This window comes from Zosterops lateralis, assembly GCF_965231275.1.
Source record: "Zosterops lateralis genome assembly, chromosome: W".
Lineage (NCBI taxonomy): Eukaryota > Metazoa > Chordata > Aves > Passeriformes > Zosteropidae > Zosterops > Zosterops lateralis.
Genome location: NC_139801.1, coordinates 14349355 through 14369645, shown reverse-complemented (window position 1 = coordinate 14369645; position 20291 = coordinate 14349355). Strand labels below are relative to the sequence as shown.

The 20291-nt window shown below is 34.7% G+C and overlaps 1 protein-coding gene across 5 annotated transcripts in view; it reads left to right on the top strand.

Annotated features, from left to right (window-relative positions):
- LOC310922087 (nipped-B-like protein) overlaps positions 1-20291 on the top strand; it is a 153743-nt gene that overhangs the window by 113574 nt on the left and 19878 nt on the right. For all 5 annotated transcript variants that reach the window (XM_083882405.1, XM_083882403.1, XM_083882407.1 and 2 more), the window contains 15 exons: positions 572-672; positions 4000-4138; positions 4346-4428; positions 5455-5587; positions 7397-7540; positions 10965-11054; positions 11299-11513; positions 11610-11712; positions 12475-12573; positions 12674-12820; positions 14561-14695; positions 16119-16217; positions 17417-17470; positions 18623-18731; positions 19298-19434. In XM_083882405.1, the coding sequence (XP_083738531.1) occupies positions 572-672; positions 4000-4138; positions 4346-4428; positions 5455-5587; positions 7397-7540; positions 10965-11054; positions 11299-11513; positions 11610-11712; positions 12475-12573; positions 12674-12820; positions 14561-14695; positions 16119-16217; positions 17417-17470; positions 18623-18731; positions 19298-19434 (1788 nt within the window). The remainder of the gene's footprint in view (positions 1-571; positions 673-3999; positions 4139-4345; positions 4429-5454; positions 5588-7396; positions 7541-10964; positions 11055-11298; positions 11514-11609; positions 11713-12474; positions 12574-12673; positions 12821-14560; positions 14696-16118; positions 16218-17416; positions 17471-18622; positions 18732-19297; positions 19435-20291) is intronic.

Here is a 20291-nt window from a genome sequence, read left to right as displayed (position 1 = left end):
AGATGTGTTTGTTCAAGTGAAAGTTTTTCATCTTTGTAAGGATTATGTACTCCAGTATTTATAAAAGTAATTCTGCCTGAACAAAAGGAGAGGCAAACTACAATCCTGACCCCATAAATGGAATTAATATTTCATGTCAGGCAAACATCAAAGCTTAGTTTTCTCAAATGTGCTCTAAAACTTTACATGTGTTCACATTTAATGTATGTTACCATAGACTTTTGCTCTATACTGGAGTCTGATAGCTTAGCCTTACACTGTTTGACTTTCAGTGTATTGTACTATTGGCAGAAAAATTTAAAACAGATGGTATTTTTGAGCTATTACACATTTATGCTATTTGAAGATTTTAAAAAAGCTATGTTTGAAAAAGGTTTTATGTATTTTATAAAGAAATGCTTGCTTTGAAAAATCAAAGCAATGCATTTAAAACAAGGTATGCATTAAAAAAAATTTACTTAAATGTCATGTAAAGAGTATGTTTCTATATATAATTTTTAAAATCTATTTTAAAAGTGATATTTTATGTAACAATAAATAGTTTTTTAACAATTCTGTTACTGTTAAATAGGTGTTCTCCAGGTATGAAAAACATAGACAGTTAATACTAGAAGAAATCTTCACTTCCCTTGCAAGACTACCAACCAGCAAGAGGAGTTTGAGAAATTTCAGGTAAATTCTGACATAGGTTGATAATTTGTAGACAGCAGCATTTACAGTTTTTTAGATGTGGGATTTTAAGCTTCAGTATTAACTGTGGGTAGCAGCGGTATAGGGGTGGGGGACAGGCAGTCCAATAGAGGCACAAGCGGGAACCCTGGCACTGCTTGGACCAGGGTGGGCGGCACGGCAGGCACAAACGGTGGTTCGGTAAGCGCTGTGTCAGGTGCTGGTGGAGCCGTGAACAGCGGCGGTGCAGCGGAGATGAGCGGGCGCAGTGGCTGCACAGCCAACACAGACAGTGATGTGGACGGGGGCTGAACCCAGCCCTCCTCCCCTTCTTCCCCGGCCTGCTCCGTCTCCGGTGCCTCTGCCACTCCAAACTTTGTCACAAACAACTCCCCTGAATTCTCCATCAACTCCTCTCCAATCCCCTCTCTCTGTGAGCCTGATTTTTCAGAATTCCATTTTGGCTTGCAGTTCCATTCTCTTTGCCATTCAGACATCTTTTATCCCTCTTTCTCTAACACTTCAACAATTCACTTTTCTAACAAAGTTAAAACTCTACAACAAGCGCACTTATCTACACACACTACCACTCACACTAAGACAACATTAAAAGATTGGTACTCTTACATTCATTCATTCACCCTTACTCAATTTTATTTCTTCAGTATGCCTTTCTCACCCACCCTCTTTCACAACAGGACAACACAAAAATAAGGTACCTTTTCCTTTCAAGTCACTTGTTAATATCCACCCATGGATACTGTAAAATCTCAAATGTTTGGCCAAACCCCCAGATGCTCTTGGGTCTTTATCTGACCCTCAGTCTGGCAGCAAGTCCTGGTGCTCTTGGGTCGTTACTTGACCCACAACCTGGCAACATTTAGGGGATCCCCTCTTTTATCCCGTTTTCCCAGTGGTTTGTGCCAAGAAAACCTTTTCTCCCTTCCTCTAAGGGGTCCAATCCCTTCCCTGGGACCCCGTCCCAGCCAGACCAGGAGGGGGTTTTCTCTCACTCCTTTTATCTTTTGCTTTGTTTCTGTACTAGCCACCTTTCTAGTGAAAGGACAGAACCATAGCTTAGGAAACTCCACATTCGCCTCATCTGTCTGGGGGTTACCCAGCTGGCATCTCAAACATACCTCTCACAAACTATCCCCCCCTCCCCCCAGTATCCCGCTCCCCTGAAAAATACTTACAAACCACTTTTCTTTTCCGGGTCTCTGTGCACAAGATTTTTACGGAGTGAAAAATACCACGGTTTTAGGGGGCTTCTTCTATTCTTCTCTTCTTCTCTTCTTCTTGCTTTTCTATCCCCTTTCTTGTCTTTTTTGGGTGTTTAACCTGCAATCCCCAATTTCCACCAGGAGAAGCAAGGCTTGGGCTGCCAAAAACCAGGCGGGGCACCCCCCTCGCTCTGGATTTCCTGGGGTTTCAGAGACAAGGTATATCCCGGCAAAGAAGCCCCAAATTGTTAAAAACGAAGTTCACTTTTTTAGAAGAATTTATAAGTTTAATAAAAAATAAAAAATAGACAATTAGGAAATAGAAAAGCAATAAGTTTTTCCAGCTGGGGTGCCTTAATAGAAAAAAAAGCACACCTATTCCTTCAAGTTCCTTGCTTTTAAGGATTAACCTTTTACATATGCATTTTTTGAACATTCCTTCAAGTTCAGGTGTTCCCTTGGTTTTTGCCCCCCCCTTTTCCCAAAACTTGTCCCATTGTACCAAATTAACATTTTAAAGTTCTTGTTGGCTGGTAGTCTGGTAGTCTTCTTCATGTTTTATTCTTCTGATACCAGGTGATCAATGAATCCCTTTTTGCAGCTTTTGGTTCACCATAATCTTGATCTATCAATTCAGGAATGCAGAAAGGATTCCCTCCCCTTATCTTCTGGTGAGGGTTTGATTCAGTTTGGTTAACTGGTTTGACTGGTTTTACAAATAAAGTTTTTACAACTCAAAAAGAAAACATGCATTCATCACATTTCTAAGACTGTTAAAAAGAAAATACAGTAAAACTTTCTACATTAAACATATAGCATTCATTTTAATACTTGTGAAACGTCAACTTTATAATATGCATTTATAAGACACTGCAAATTATTCTAAAACATTTGTTTTTAGTGTTGATTTTGTTCCTTGCTTCCAAACATCTTTTCCCTGGAGACAGACAAGTTGTCAATGAAATAGGTTGTCTGATCCAGTGTGGATGAACAGGAAATATCCAGGAAAAGAAATTAATTGAAACCTTGAAGTTGAATTCAGCAATTCTAATGTTAACATGAGTGCTTATTCATATTATTTCCTATTGTTTTGTTTATAGAACATCAGAGATCTAGTAAATAGGAAGGTGTTAGGCATAGGAGCATAAATGGTAGATACCCTCTTTGAATTGGGACCTTTACTATAAGGAAATTACTGTCTCAAGGCCATAATGACTGTACTGTTTATCTCTAGAGTCCTAGCTCTAACTTGTTGAAGGACATTCCTTACTGTGGTTATAGTCATGAAGGGTGCAGCTTGCCTAAAATTTTATAGGAAAATATTCTCTGTACAAGTAGAGATAACTTCATAAAGATAATAATTCCAATCTGTTTTGTGTCCAGTTATTATTTTGATAATTTAGGGAGAATGATGTCAGAGATTGTCACCTTTTCATATTGTTAAAGACAGCATTAAATGGTGTTGATGTACATATGGGTAGTAAACACCACACTATTTATCAGGTTAAATCACTTGGAAGGGAGAAATGTGACGTGGAGTGTATTCATGGCGGTCATTACCAACTTAAAAGACACTCTTGCATGCTGAAATTTATAGTCTGCTGCACTACCTGAGATTACCATAGGTGTAACTCTTGTAGAAGTCAGTCCAGGTCATGGTCACTAATTTCTCATTTAAAATTCCTGCACATTTCAGATACATTAAATAATATATAAGTAATACATTATTATTAAAAGCTTGGTCTATTTTTTCAATGTTGTGTTGGAAATTGATATGGCATTATACAGAATAAGCCTATTAGTAAGTGCCTTTGCATGGATGTGTTTTATTAAATATTTCTGAAGGTTTTTCTGCTGCTGGACTTCACAGACACTCTGATGTCACATCTGTGAGCTGTTTCAGTTCATCTCTCTGGCCTGAGAATAATGCTTACCATTTTTGTTAGACCAAATCTTTCACTGCATAAAAGAGAAACAAATGACAAGATAAATGTGTATAAGACAGATTCCTAGCTTTGATTATTATGTTAGAAAGATGTTATTTAGAACAAAAAAATCTGGATTTTTTTGTTGTTTAGTTTTAGTCCTAATGCTGTCTTATTAACAGATTAAACAGCAGTGACACTGATGGAGAGCCTATGTATATTCAGATGGTAACAGCACTAGTTCTGCAGCTTATTCAGTGTGTGGTGCATTTGCCATCAACAGAAAAAGATTCAAATTCAGAGGAGGAATCAAACAAAAAAGTAAGTCTTTTTTAAAGAGCCATATTTATTTTTTTTTTTTGCTACAGGAATGACTTTGTAGGTATAATATTTTATGAAGGTGCACTAGTAATCAAGCTTTTTAATTTTATGTCAGCTGTAATTATTTGATGAATGAGAAATGTTGGTCTGGAAATTATATTTCTGTGCATGCAAAAATATTAGAAAAATACATCTTGTTATTTTTAGGTGGATCAAGATGTGCTTATGACTAACTCGTATGAAACAGCTATGAGAACAGCACAAAACTTCCTTTCTATTTTCCTTAAGAAGTAAGTACTGTTGCATTCTTTAGTGCAATAATGAAACCAACTCCAAATAAAATGTCACACCTTAAGACAAACCAAACCACTTTGCAATCCTAAATGGCTACTAATAAAGTTACTTATAACAATATATTTTATAGATCTCTGAGAGAGCTACCTGTCTGGAAAAAGTTTTTTATGGAACACAGTCTGCAGAGTTTAAGAACACATTTAAGAATGTCTGATAATTTATATAGGATCCTTTTATCAGAGATCTTTTACTCATATGAAACATGGAAGAGAAGGCTGAGTAAAATATTTAAGTGATGAAACCAGATTATTTCAGTCATCAAAATGACCAAAATATAAAAACCCTACAATTATTTTCATTTAGATTAAGTTAGGAATGTCATTAGCTCAGCAGGGAAAAAAACCTCATACCTGAATAAGCAAAGGATTTGTAAGAAAACGTCCTGAGATTTTTATCATGTTAATTTCTGTGGTTAAGCCAAAAAGCTGTTTATGAGCTACCCCGCCATTTTTCGGCATACTTCTGGTATAATTAAAGTTTGGGGTGCCACATATAGGTGAAACACTATCACGTATGTTATATTTTGATTTTTTACATTCTGATGTTCCTTTCTGGAACATAATACTGAGATGACTTATCACTGTGATATAAGTCAGACCAGGTTTAAGGACACAACACCTTCTAAATACTCCACTCTAGCTTGGGCTTTAGAATTTTACGTATTTTGTTTATCCAAGTTAATGCAGAATTTAACTCAAAAGAATAAATAAAAAACCTTAGGAACAAAATTCTACTACCCTGGATTAACTGCTTTACTTGCAGTGCAACTTGGAGTGATAACTGTTTAAACTATTTGTCTGTAAATGGAAAAAGCCAATTTTTCTGCTAATATTTAGGATTTTTTTTTAGAATTGCATAAAACTGTTTTTCTGGCTAAAAATAGGATTAGTTCTTTTTGCATCAGAAGAAAAGCTTAAATGGCTCTTAAATTCACTTACAAACATGCATTTTGATTTAAACAGATGTGGCAGTAAACAAGGGGAAGAAGATTACAGACCACTGTTTGAGAACTTTATTCAAGATCTTCTTTCCACAGTCAATAAACCAGAATGGCCAGCTGCAGAGTTGCTACTTAGCTTATTAGGAAGGCTATTGGTAAGGGATACTTGTTCTTAACTATTATATTAATTTATTTCTTATTACAATGAAACTTGTTTGTTTCAGCTCAAACAACACAGGAATGTTTTCTGATTGTTGACATGCATACAGCATGTAAGGATATTCTTACATGTATCACTATTACATACCGCATAGAAAATAAAATTTAGGTCAGAAGATCATTGATATGGAACTTCGTAAAGGTCATATGTATACAGTTTCTCATGAATGTCCTCTTCTAATACTCCATGGCATTTTCCACATTAAAAAATGCTGTTCTATAGCATCTAATAAGTTTAGATATTCATAGAACCATAGAATATGCTGAGCTAGAAGGGACCCACAAGGATTATTGAGTCCAACTCCTGGCCCTGCACAGAACACCTCAACAGTCTCACCCTGTGCCTGAGAGTGTTGTCCAAACACTCCTAGAGCTCTGGTAGCCCTGGGGCTGTGACCACTGCCCTGAGGAGCCTGTTCAGTGCCTGATCACCCTCTGGGGCAAGAACCTTTTCCTGATATCCAACCTAACCGTCCCTGACACAGCTCCAGCTGTTCCCTCAGGTCCTGTCACTGGTCACCAGAGAAGAGATCAGTGTCTGCCCATCCACTGCCCCTCACAAGGAAGTTGTAGACCACAATGAGGTCTGACCTCAGTCTCCTCTTCTCCAGGCTGAACAGACCAAATGCCCTCAGCCACTCCTTGTATGGCTTCCCCCCATAACCCTTCACCATCTTCATCACCCTCCTTTGGATGCTATCCAATAGTTTCATTCATATTCATTGGGAATAAAGTCAGTCTAATACCTGTAATTATTCATAGAATCATAGAATGGTTTGGGTTGGAAGGGACTTTAAAGCTCATCTCATTCCACACCCCTGCAGTGGACAGACAGGGACACCTTTCACTAGACCAGGTTGCTCCAAGTCCTGTCCAACCTGGCCTTGAATACTTCCAGGGATGGGGCAGCCACAGCTTCTCTGGGCAACCTGTGCCAGGGTCTCACCACCCTCATAGGGAAAAGTTTCTTACCAATATCTCATCTAACCCTGCCCTCTGGCAGTGGGAAGCCATTCCCCCTCATCCTATCACTCCATCCCCTTGTAAATAGTCACTCTCCAGCTTTCTTATAGGCCCCCTTCAGGCACTGGAAGGTCTTATGGACATTCAGGTTCCTCAGGTGGTCATGAGCCTGATCTTCACTTAGAGTGGGAGGGACTTTGCTCTCCCAGGCCCATACTTCTCTGGACTATTCTTTTAGCACAGAACCTGAAAACAATTAGGTATTTTGGTCTTTTACAAGTTTGGTCTTAAAGTAAGTGGTACATTTACTTACAGATTGTGACATTTTACAGAATGTGAATATTTTCATAGTAATTTTTTTGAGAGTTGTTCTTCAGTATTACAATGCAATTAATATAGTAATGTGGGCTTTTTACTTGGAAAATATTTTATGGTCGTGTTCCTGGCAAAATGTAGCTTTCTTTGCACTTGTGTGAATAATGAGGAAGATGTATTATGGTGCTATGATATTGCAAAGGATATCTGCTCTACTAGATGTCTGGTTTATTTTAGTTTTTTAAAAATATATATTTTATAACAGGCGTATTTGTAAAGCAAAAGACTCAGTAAAGGAAAAAAACACATTGTAAAGTAGACTATATCTGTGATGTAATAGTAAATTACATAACTTTAGGCAGCATGGAAATTAGGTGGACTGTTTAATAAGGTCAAACTGTCTTGTAAGGAGAATCTCAGTTGCAGAAATAAATAATTTTTATAACAGCTTATTCTGCTTTTCTTAGGTTCACCAGTTCAGTAACAAATCTACAGAAATGGCATTAAGAGTTGCATCGCTTGACTATCTTGGAACTGTAGCTGCAAGACTCAGGAAAGATGCAGTCACTAGCAAAATGGATCAAGGTTCTATAGCCAGAATACTCAAACAGGTGTGTGAAAGATTCCAAACCAGTTGGATTGACATGTATCTATTTAAAAGCCTAAACATTTAAAAGATCTGTGCAAAACTGGCATTATGGGGAATGAGTTTTCTTTGTTGTTCAGATTTTTGAATCAAATATACTCAATTTATAAGTATCACATTTGTTAATTTATGTCTTTCTCACACCATCTTCCTAGTGATCATTTTAAGTGGTTAATTAAAATGGTAGAACAAATTTTCTGGTGAGGATATAGATGAAATAATGTAATGAGAGTTGGATTACATCTTAAGAGGCCTTAAAATATATATATGTGTGTATGCATGTATGTGCATTTGCTATTGCAAAATGGTAATTGATCTATAGCACTCATATAGAGACTTTTGAGAGTTAAACTGTTAGGCCTAAAAGGTTAGTTTTTATGTGATGGAACTGGTATTGGTTGTGTGTGTAGGGGGAGGTTGTTATTTTTGTGTTTTCTTTTTTTTACTGGAGTTGCATATATCTTTCATTAGAGAATACATATTTGCATTTCTGCTAATGCTCCTTATCAAAATGTCTCCAAATATGCAAGGTTGGCAGCAATTAACAAAGCAGTGTGTGCATTTGGGCTCTCTATAGTACATTAAGAAAATCTTGGGCCTTATGGGTCTTTTTAAAAATGTGAACTTTTACATTTCTTATGGATGCAATACTTTTCTTTCTGAACTACTTATTGTTCTCAGCATGAGATCTAAAGTTGAGTAGTCATATCAAGTTGGTTTCCCTGAAAAGACTCCATATCTACTCTATGTATTTTATTATGACTATTACAGATTTATTTTGAAGGTAAAACTCGTGCAATTTACAGGCATTCAGATAAAGAATCAAAATTCATTTACTCCTTCATGAGGCTGATACTTCCCATAACTTTTGTCAATTGGAATATTTTACTATGTATTATGTCAAATCTTTATATTCATGGCTTATTATAATTTATACTTCTATGTGCTAAGGGGTTGTAATTCTCCATTTGCAGTGATTTTGACAATTGTACATTAGACTTCATAGGGAAATATTTTAGAAGAATCTTTTTCTCTTTCCTTATCTCCAGAAGTTATATAATAGTATTGAAATATATTCTAAAAAGATACATACCTGAGTGGTGACCTGAATTTTTCTATTTGTTTTGAGTTTTTTGCAGGATCAGACAGTAACTAGGCATTGGCATCTGCAGAAAATAAAATAGCTGTGGGCAATTGAGTGCTAAAAGCTTTTTTCAGTTACTCAGGAAGCTTAACATAAATGATGGCATTGTGAAAAGTGTATACTATATAGTACAATCACTGAGGGCAGACTGTGTTGTTTATAAATGTTCTGTAACATAAGAACAAATAACTACATGAAAATGTGTACATGACACCTAAGCTTTACTTTGTTGCTCAAATGGCAAGAAAATAAGATCCATTGGTAGACATATTAAGCTTTAGTCATTAGAAATATCTTAAATTATTCTTTTCATTCAGAAATGAACATATCTCTACAGATTTTTCTTTCCTGTTGAATTGAATACTTAGGCTGTTGGATATTTCCTTCTACCCTCTGATATTACCAGGATAATCCCCAATGATCGATGAATGCTTATAACTGTCTATTGTGGTTTGGACTCATGAACTGTATTATTAGATTAGGAGAAAATCTATTCTGTTTTGACATTTTTAAACAGATTTTTTTCATAGAAATCTGTCAGATTGTCAAGTTGATTTGAACACTTGTGCATGCTTTTCATTAATTTACCTCTTGATATGATGATCTTCTGGACTTGTAATTGTACCTTTTTCCACTTGCTGTTGTTTGCAAGCTATATTATGTGCTACATTAGTGACAAGATTCTCAATCTATGCTGTTCATACAGAAGTTGATGGTTATAAGTTACAGGTTTTATTGCTGAAGAGGAAAAATGTTTTGTAGATGAAGAAGTTTAAGCCAGAAATTATTCTTCTACTTTTATTATCAATATTGAATATGATTTGTTGCGAGCTTCACAGTTTCTTTTTGTTTGTTCTGGGTTTTTTTACTTTTTAAAATAGTTAGTCAGTTAAGGTTCATAAAGCAACTTTTTCAGCCTTTTTATCCACAGAATTTAACATTGGTTGAAGGCCAGACTTTCAAATCACAGTTTGCACGTCATAGCATGCCAAATATAAGTTAATAAACCTATATTAGTATTACATCTACTGTAGATGTGTTTTGAATTCTTGAACTCATTAATTTGAGGGGAAAAAAACCCTTTCTTCTGCTGTAGCATCAGCAATTGCAAGGACCTGCACATTTCAGTATAATACTAAGGAAAAAAGAGTGTTTTATGGTTTTGGGTTTATGCTGTCTTGTAGGTGTTGAGAAAGTTTCTGATTCATTAACAAGTTAATTTATACTGGTTTGATCTCCAGCCCCTATATGGGGAAAAGTACATTGTCTGATGGTCATATACAAAATAATTGTTCAATTTGCATAGGCTAGAACTATTTAAGAGATCAGGGTATACATATTTTCTATAAAATAGCCTCTTGTAAAAAATATTCTGGTTTTAACATTCATACAGTTTAGATATTTACAAATCTGATGCATAGTTCTCAGAATAATATTTCATATGTAATCCTTTTTGTGCATCTTAAAAGTGCTTCACAAGAAAATTAATATTACCCTATTCTGTAAATAGACTTTATGCACTAAGTGGAATTTTTCTAAAATGTATGTTTGTTCTCAAGGTTTTTGACCTGATAGAAACTTAATTGAGTCTCTGAGAGTATGATTCTTTAATGCTAGAGCTCAGGGATGTTTGTGAATAACCTCTGTAAATTCTTTGCTAAATTAATTGAGCATACTTGCTGCACTTTCTCTGTATCGATGCTTTAAACCTGAAAACAGTTATACCAAATATTTTACAGAGGGATAAGTTATTTTTATTTCTTTGATGTTTCCCATATGTTTTTACTGTTGTCTGTTTCATATTTATGTTCATTTGACTTTTTTGCCTTTTATCCCTTGTTCACCTATGAAGTCATTGTTTCAGTGTTTAATATTGTTGAGGAAGCTAATGATGCCTTTTATAGGTTAAATCTTTTTTCAGTCTACTATATGTGATTTCAGCCCTTTGTTTTTCCTTGGGAACAGAGGGTCTTCACACAAGATCATAGAATTTAAATTAATTAAATTGTTCAGTCTGTTTTAAAACAAGTCTTATTCTGCTGTTAATCTTTTTTGACTTTGGAGCTACAGTCTAATTTGATTGTCTCTATAAAGTTTAGAAGTAATTGATTAAAAAATTGTTAGTTGTATTGATAATTGCAGAACATTAACTTCAGTGTATTTTATATGTGGACATACAGATTTTCATATGATAATCGCCACTATGCAATATTCTATTTTAAAACTATCTTTCTATTTCTGATAGGTTTCAGGAGGAGAAGATGAAATTCAACAGCTGCAAAAGGCTTTGCTAGATTATCTGGATGAGAACACAGAAACTGATGCATCATTAGTGGTAAATTTCAGCTTTCTGATGTCAAATTTATATAAAAATTATTTTAGTTACATACACTGAATAAAATGATTTTTGTTCATGCATATTAGAGATTCAATTAAATTGTCACCCTAACGTATAATGTTGATTGTGTTTTCTGAAATATGGTTGATGCATTAAACTTACTTAATCTCATATATCTGTTAATTTCACTCTTCTACATCTGTTGTTTTTGTTTTCTGTGTATCCTGCTGTATTTCTCCAGTTTTCTCGGAAGTTTTATATAGCTCAGTGGTTCCGTGATACAACTATGGAGACAGAGAAAGCAATTAAGTCTCAGAAGGATGAGGATTCATCTGAAGGAACTCATCATGCAAAAGATGTTGAGACTACAGGGCAGATCATGCATAGAGCAGAAAGTCGCAAAACATTTCTTCGCAGCATCATTAAAACTGCTCCATCTCAGTTCAGTACATTAAAGTACGTTTGAGCACCACTGCTTTATTAACCATGCATTTGACATTTTTTATCATTTTTCATAAACATGTCCTAATTAAAACATTGAATTTTTTGCAGAATGAATTCTGATACTGTGGACTATGAAGATGCATGTTTGATTGTTCGCTACTTGGCCTCTATGAGGCCATTTGCCCAGAGCTTCGATATTTATTTGACACAGGTAAACTTTGCTGGAAATTTTAGTAGAGCGAAATGCAATTGGTTTCTGATTCCAAACACTTTTGTGGTAGTATGCCATATCTCTTCATTGTTGAGCACGGGTATTTAACAGGCCATGATAGCACCATGTGCTTTCTGTATTAATGACATAAGTGCTTATATTTCTTTTTCTTGCATACATTTTATATGTCATATTGTACATGCATTATTTTATTTGTCCATGGATGTAGATGGCAAAATCAATATCTTAGATGTACACAGTAAAAAAACAATTGCAAAATGTTGAAATCTCTTTCACAGTTTCTGCCAGATGCGTGCCAATCTGGTGATATTAACTCATTAAATTGATCCTAATTTGAAAATACAAGTCAGGTTATTTACTTGCTTGCAGTACATATTACTGTCACTTTGGAAGCTGTTGTTTAACCAGTGTGTTTTCTTTCCTTTTTCTGGGAGAAGAGCACTAACATGTTGTCATGGCAACATGTTTGGACTCCGGCACTGGTTTGGTTTAGCTTAGTTTAGGTTCTGTTACTTACAGTGATCTGCATACAGAGCCATTCATAAAATGATAGTGCCCAAATACACTTCTTCCATTGAAAGAACTATGATGAAGTCCACAACTGAATGGCAAAAGTAGAGTTTAAAATGGACTTCCTATTTTAGTTACTTCATTTGCATGTTATTCTCCTGCATTGTTGCCTGTTAAACAGTTTGCTACCTTCCCAAAGCAAATGAATCTTTGTTTTTGTTCTCTTATTAGATTCTGCGTGTACTTGGTGAAAATGCAATTGCTGTTCGAACAAAAGCCATGAAGTGTCTGTCTGAGGTTGTTGCTGTAGACCCCAGTATTCTAGCCAGGGTAAAAAACTCTGAAATAACCATCATGTATATGCATTCTTCTATCACACTTAAATCTTTAATTCTTATTTTGGATTTGTGTTCTATTTGTTCCTCTTTAGCTGGATATGCAACGAGGAGTTCATGGGCGGCTAATGGATAACTCCACTAGTGTAAGAGAAGCAGCTGTGGAGCTTCTTGGTCGATTTGTGCTCTGTCGTCCTCAGCTTGCTGAGCAATATTATGATATGCTGATTGAAAGAATATTGGTACGGTGACTTATTTATGATCAGTGTCATTGGGAAATTTCTTTTCAAATGAGTTTAGATGTTTAACAATATAGAATGATGATTCCAAGAGTAAATGATATGTTATTATTTTAATGGGGAGCATCATGCTTTTAAGACCAACTTTCTAACATGCACTGCTTATTTTCAGTGAGGCTTTGTTACATTGTTGTGGTTTCACTCCAGCCAGCAGCCAAGCCCCACGAAGCCACACACTCACACCCCCACCATCAGGATTGGGGAGAGAATCGGAAGGGTAAAAGGCAGAAAACTCCTGGGTTGAAAGACAGTTTCACAAGGAAAGCAAAAGCATCACACACAAGCAAAGCAAACCAAGGAATTCATTGAGCCCTTCCCAAGGGCAGGCAGGCATTCAGCCACCTCCAGGAGAGCAGGGCACCATCCTGTGGAACAGTGACTTGGGAAGATGAACACCATCACCATCACTCCAAATTCTTTCCCCCCCTTTACATACTGAGTATGATGTCCTATGGTCTGGAATATCCCTTGGGTCAGTTGGGGTCACCTGTCACAGCTGTGTCCCTTCCCAACCTCCCATGCACCCCCCAGCTCCCTCCCCAGTGTACAAGGAGCAGAAAAGGCCTTGGCTCTGTGCAAGCTCAGCAACAACAAAAACATCTCTGTATTATCAACTCTGTGTGCAGCACAAACCCCAACACAGCCCAATGCCAGCCTCTGGGAAGAAAATTTACTCTACCCCAGCCAGAACCAGCATATACATCAATAAATAAATATACATAGAAAGTCGTATTGCAACAGAACCAGGATTATATTCCTTTTGGTTCCTTTACTGAGGCACAGATTAGATGAAATGAGGAATTTTGCCACATCTCTGAAGTATCAGATGTGGGTTATTGAGGGCAGTTCAGTAGTGTGGGTGATGAAAAAAGTCTATAACACAGTAATTTAAAGTTGCCATTTGTAATCCAAAAGAAAAAAAAATAACTACTTTGTTTTTTTATACTATGTTTTAGTGCTTTAAAAGGCTTTTTATTAGAGTTTTTGTATAAAAAGTGGATTTTGGCTGGATGTTCAGTTAAAATACAGTGTTAATTTAACTGTAAAATAACACTAGCTTTTAGCATTCATGTTAGGTTTTTAGTCAAATACTACTCATTTGCTATAGTTATATGATAAAACATGTTTGTAAAGTGTTTTGGAGATGTCGATATGAGTATGCATAAAGGCGCTCATCCTGGCATTTAGATTAAACATATATTGAATTACGTAATATGAAATGAAGCTGCTCATCCTTCTCCTTCGATGAAGCCTAGGAAAATGGAAAATATTTGCTGCACATATCGTCCATAAGCTTTATTCAAAGGCTTTTGAAGTATTGCAGTCCAGATTTACAATGTGTCTTGGGTGTTCATAAACAGTAGCTAAAGCATCATCACATCCAGCTTGAAAGATCTTGAATTAAGAAGTGGCGTTATACATTTGCAACATCATGGCTTCCTAATTGGGATGATATAAATGGAGGAAGTGTTTCAATGTTCTGAGGACTCAGCCCAAACCTTTAGAATTGTTGCAAATAAAGTTATGCTGACCTTTTGTATAAATTTACTCCAGAATATTTTAACTGCGTTTTCTGACTCCATTTTTCAGGTCAGATTGTGTGATCTTCAAATATAATTTATATAATACATTAATTAATATGTCTGATTTCTTTTCAAGAGCATAATGTTTTTCTCCTCACAGGATACTGGTATCAGTGTCAGAAAAAGAGTCATAAAGATACTTAGGGATATCTGCATTGAACAACCAACATTTCCCAAAATTACTGAGATGTGTGTAAAAATGATTCGGAGAGTCAATGATGAAGAAGGCATTAAGGTAGAATGAAACATATCCTTAAGGATTTAAATTATCACAATTGGTTTCTATATTTTGATGCAAAAATAGTAAAAAAATATTTTGTTGCTCCTTTGTAATTTTTTATTATTTTTATTCATTTTTAATTTTTAAGAGCAAATAGATTTCTACATTGCTGTCTGACTTGATTTTCTTTTCTTTCTTCTATTTTCTTCAAGTTCTTGCTGACAATCAAAGGATTTTAAAATGTTGTTATTTAGAGTTTTGGGGTCTTTTCTCTTTGCAAGTATTGTCTCTGAGACTTCTCATTCCTAACAAGTAAAATTAGTATATAAAATTCCTTTCTAAAAACAAAATAAACTTTAAGTCAAAATTAAGTACTTGATGTTAGTATATGCCAGATTTATAAGTTCTGCATATAAAAAATATAAAGTATTAATCCTTGAAAATTTTGCATTAATTCTGAATGTTTAATGAATCAGTTATTCCCACTAAAATGTTACTTATGTGATCATATCCTAATCTTTGTGTGATATATATGCAGAAGGGCAAAAACCTAAGATTATGTGTTGAATCATAAACCTGACACTGATGTTTTTTGTTTGATTTGCTAAAAAGAATTTTAAAATTGTTGGGTAATTAAGAATACACTTGTAATAATTTTGTATCACACTTTCAGTGAGATTTGAAATCTGGAATTTTAAAGCTGCAACATATAATTTTACCACTTGAGATATGTTAATACCAAGTGGCTTTCAGAGAAGACTGTTAAACAAGAAGTAGATGAACAGCTGGATCTAAGGTGCTGCTAGGAAAGGAGGATGACCTTTCCCTTGACTTTCCAACAACCTCATAAAGATGAGGCAGTATCTGCAATGTATTTTTTTAAGTCTCCATGGATGAGGAATGCTTCCTACAAGCATATGCTTTATAAGTAATTTTGGAATAGTTCACTTTCATTACATTCCATCTTTTCCTCTACAGAAAAACATTGTAAGGGAATCAACTTCCTGTTTGGGTAGAGAGACTTGACTTTTCTCTCTTCCTTGCCTTGTCACAGCTGTTCTGAAAATGCCAAAGTAATCTACAATTGCTGCTAATTCTGCTGTAGAAATTGTAGTCTTGTGTCCAGTTGTCAGCTTCTCAGGGGTACTATGCTTTCCTGAGGAATGCAAATTAGTGCAGGAAAATGGTAATTCCATTTCCTTGTAGCATCACTTCCTAGTGATCATTTTAGTGAAGCTTGCTTAGAGACCACTATAACTGCTGTAATAGTAATCTGGGTCTATCTCAGATAACATTCTCTACAACAGTATCACGTAGGTTGAATAATTCCTTATGGAAGTGCACATATTGTAAAAAAATTTATTGTACAGATGTATTAGCAATAATACCTACCTGCCAAGATAAAATTATTTATTTATGCTATTTTTTTTTCCTTCAGAAATTAGTAAATGAGACATTCCAGAAGCTCTGGTTCACTCCAACTCTACATCATGACAAAGAAGCAATGACTAGAAAAATACTAAACATCACTGATGTGGTATGTTAAACAAATTTTGATTAAGTTGCATGTAAAATTTCATTTTGTTTTTAGTATCTTTGGAATATTGTCTCTAGTCTTTTAGAAATACACAAGTAATTTAATTATCAGATTATTTTTTTTATATATCTCCTGACATTGAATACATGCTAGAATTATTAATCTGATGGAACAGGCTATAGGAAACTTTAAATGCTCACTGATCTGCTGGCAATGATAACTGAGACCACATTATATTCAGGTTGTGGAAAATACTTGTTCAGTTAAAACACCACAAGTTTCTATTATATTTAACATTTTCCAGGAAATGCTAGTCACAGCATTTAATTAAGCCTAAGAAGTTGTCTCTTAAAAGAAAAATTTCCTCAATTGATAACATTTATTCTGAAAGGTTATCAAGCTGTTTCAACAAATGCAAGGTCATGTTCTCACCCAAGGTAAACTAGTGTCTGCATAATGTTATCTACTTTTTAGGAGCAGCTAATTAAATTGTATGTCTCAAAAATCTGTTTCAAATAAAATGCTTTTACATTTGTAGTGAAAATATATTGTGTAAAGCCACTGTACTGAAAAGGTATTTTAATCTCAATTATACCAAGATGTAAATATCAAATAAAAGTACTCTCCTCATGACTTAAAATTATGAGTTTAAACTGCTTTTTAATTTTTTTACTGAACTGTAGTGTATTGTGCATTTTTCCAGAATGACCAGTCAGTTTATTTGACTTCAGTTTAATTCTCAGTTCTCTTGTCAATTCTTTTTTGGAGCATCTGTTAGCTGTTCCTGACACATGATACCAGTGAAGGCTTAGTTTGTTTATATAAAAATATGTACATGCATATATATATATATATATATATATATATGTTCATTTTTAATATGCCAGACTTGTATTTGTGCTTTAATCTGTACAAAATGTTGTTCTATTAACCCAACATTTGGTTGTCATTAGAGGTAGCAATCTCCAGTAAATTGTGTAGGCCTTGTGTTGTATGGGATACAAATTCTGAGATCACTTAAATGGTGAGGAATGTTTTTCAAATGCAGGAAAAAGTTTCCGGTCTCCAAAGATATTTTACCAAATATTTAGGAAAAAATATCTGCGCATGTTTACTGATCTTTTAAGATGACATCTGTATTGAAGTAATTTTTCTTCGTATGCCTTTTTTAACCAGTTTATTCTCAAAACTACTTTTAGGTTGCAGCTTGTAGAGATACAGGCTATGATTGGTTTGAACAGCTTCTTCAAAATGTAAGTAATGAATTTTGAATGTATGGCACAATCATTGTAAGAATTTTAAAATTTGTTTTGTTACTAAAACATATTGAAGGGAGACTGCAAGACCAGTCTTTTCAGTAAACAAATTCAATCCATGCCCTTTAAACATCTGACCTTTCTTTAATTCTCCATTGGTGTAACTTTCTTTGTCTCCAACATTATTTTCTTTCTTTCCATATACTTGTTTTAAAAATACTTCCCTTTTCATTTTGGGGAATGTTTTTGTTTGTTTGTTTTTTAATTTCATAGTCTCTTAAATAATGAGTGACATAACATGAAGTCCACAGCTGTGATATATAATTCTGAAATGAGGCTTCTAGTGTAATGCAGATTTTTTAAAAATGATAGATAAATGTATTTTCACATCCAATGTATTTGTTACACAGTTTATAGAAGCAGTGAATCTTCAGCCCATAGCTTACTTCCACATTATATTTTACTCTGATTTTTCTAAGAAATAAGATTGATTTGTTTATATGTCTTAGCCTGTGTTATCTTTCTCCTCTACAACTCATATGTGTTTGTTAATTTTCAAGTAAAATTAACAACATCATGCATGGGAGAATTAGAAGTCTCCAAAGATTTTACTTTAGCCTCAAGTGCCATGAAAATTGCTAGCGAAGTAAATCAGTGCCTCAATGCCTGCACTGAATAAAAAGCTATAGTACAGGCTCAATTAAATTAACTGATTAAAATGTTCATAGAACTATGTTTCACCTTAGTTTGTTTTTTTTTTTTTTGGTGTCAAAAAACGACATTACTTTTGTATTTTTTTCCTAAGTGTTTTTAAAAGCCATCTAACTCCTGTTACTTCTGGCAATTATGACTGCGTTATTGTTTTCTGTATTATTTCATTAAGCACAAAGTTAGCTTTCATCCCAATGCAAAAATCAGTAGAACTCTGTCTTTTTGTCACAGTTAATTTTTTTTTCTTTTACATTTTGGTTTGATTTTTTCTTACTTCCCTTAATTTTTTCTTCACCATGTAACTTTTATGGAGAAGTTAAATATTTTTGTAGTGCAAAATCCTTGTGTATCTGTAGTAATTGTTATTAAACCAGTACATATCCAATGTAAATGAATGCACCCTGAATACTAAATAATTTTCTGTTTCATTTGCTATAGCTGTTGAAGTCAGAAGAGGATGCCTCATATAAACCTGTGAAGAAAGCCTGTACTCAACTTGTTGACAATTTGGTTGAGCACATTCTTAAATATGAGGAATCCTTGTCAGGTAATAGTGTTTACAACCCAGTAGCTTTGAATTTCATGATACTGTAACAGTGGTGGTTCAAATGACTATTGTGAAAAGTTACTGTTACAGAATTCCTATTACAAAACTGATGGTAATGAGTTATTGCATTTATTTTGATTATGAACCTTTGAGCACTGTGTAATAATAAAGCTTCCCTAATTTTCTCTAGCTAATCACAATAATAGATCTAATTTTAAAATAACTTGTTCAAACTTTTAGATCACTAAAAACAAAACAAATGTGTCAAGGTTTATTTGTATTAATACAATCTACAGTTGTAATAGGAATCATTGGCTAGGCCAGTGCTCTGTGTACAGTAATGAGGTTAAAAACTAGTGATATCTTTGAAGCATCTTTGCTTCTTATTTTACATGTGTTGTGATCACATACAAATGTTAGCACATTATGTTCTCATCTCTAATCTAATAAGAATATTCATATTGATCTTGAAAGATATGTTATCAAAGAAATATTCATATGATGTTTTGGCCATATGTTTTTCATTGCTCAAACTTTAGTTTGTGTATTTTCTAATTTTTTTTCAGATTCTGACAACAAAGGTGTGAATTCTGGTCGCTTGGTTGCTTGCATAACCACTTTGTTCTTATTCAGCAAAATCAGGCCCCAGCTTATGGTCAAACATGCCATGACCATGCAGCCATACCTGACCACTAAATGTAGTGTAAGTAGAGAAAATTGGAAAATCAGTCTTTTCTTTTTCCCAGATAATTAAGCATGGAAATTAATGGCTGTCTTGTATGCTTGATGAAATTGAAGGTAGGAAAAGAGAAAAATTATGTTTCTATGATTTATGATCATATCTTCTAAAGATATTAGGTCCTTTTATGATCTCTATCGCTTCCAAGATGCTGTTCCTCACCCTCTGCCTTCACATTTTACACTCAAATGAAACTGAAACCTATGCTGCTTCTTTCCCTTAAAGACTAAAACACAGTTTTCCACCTGTTATGAAATGATTTCTTAAAATTGTTTTATTTTGTAGTCACAGTCTTAAAAGTAGTTAAGATTTAACATATGAATCTTAAGACTAAAGGTATGGTTCCATAAGATAGTGATCTAACATATATCATAAATATTACAAGGAAAATGTCCTGCTTTATCCTCTTCAGCAGTTCACTTCTTTCTACCCTAGCTCTGGTGTTTTCTCTATAAGACAGTTTAGCTCACAGAAATTATAGAGCTACAGTGTTGAATCCCCCCAGTCTGGGAAAATGGCCCCCTCCTCTGAAACACTGCATTGCTTTCTGCCATTTTGATTAGCACAGTTGGCTCAGTGAAGGTTGTGATGAACCTCTCATCTGGCAGGAGCAGAGCAGGATCATGCAGCCATGGCTCAAGGAAGAGCTTGACTGAGTGAAGGGCAGCAATCCATTACATTAGGTCAGCTGCACAGGGAAGAGCAGGCCTGAGAATGCTTGTTATCAGCTTAGCTTGCAAGTATAGCCTAGAATTTTAGTTTCAGCCCTAGAGCATTCTCTAGGCATATCTATAACATATGTTGAGCTGCTTCTGATCAAA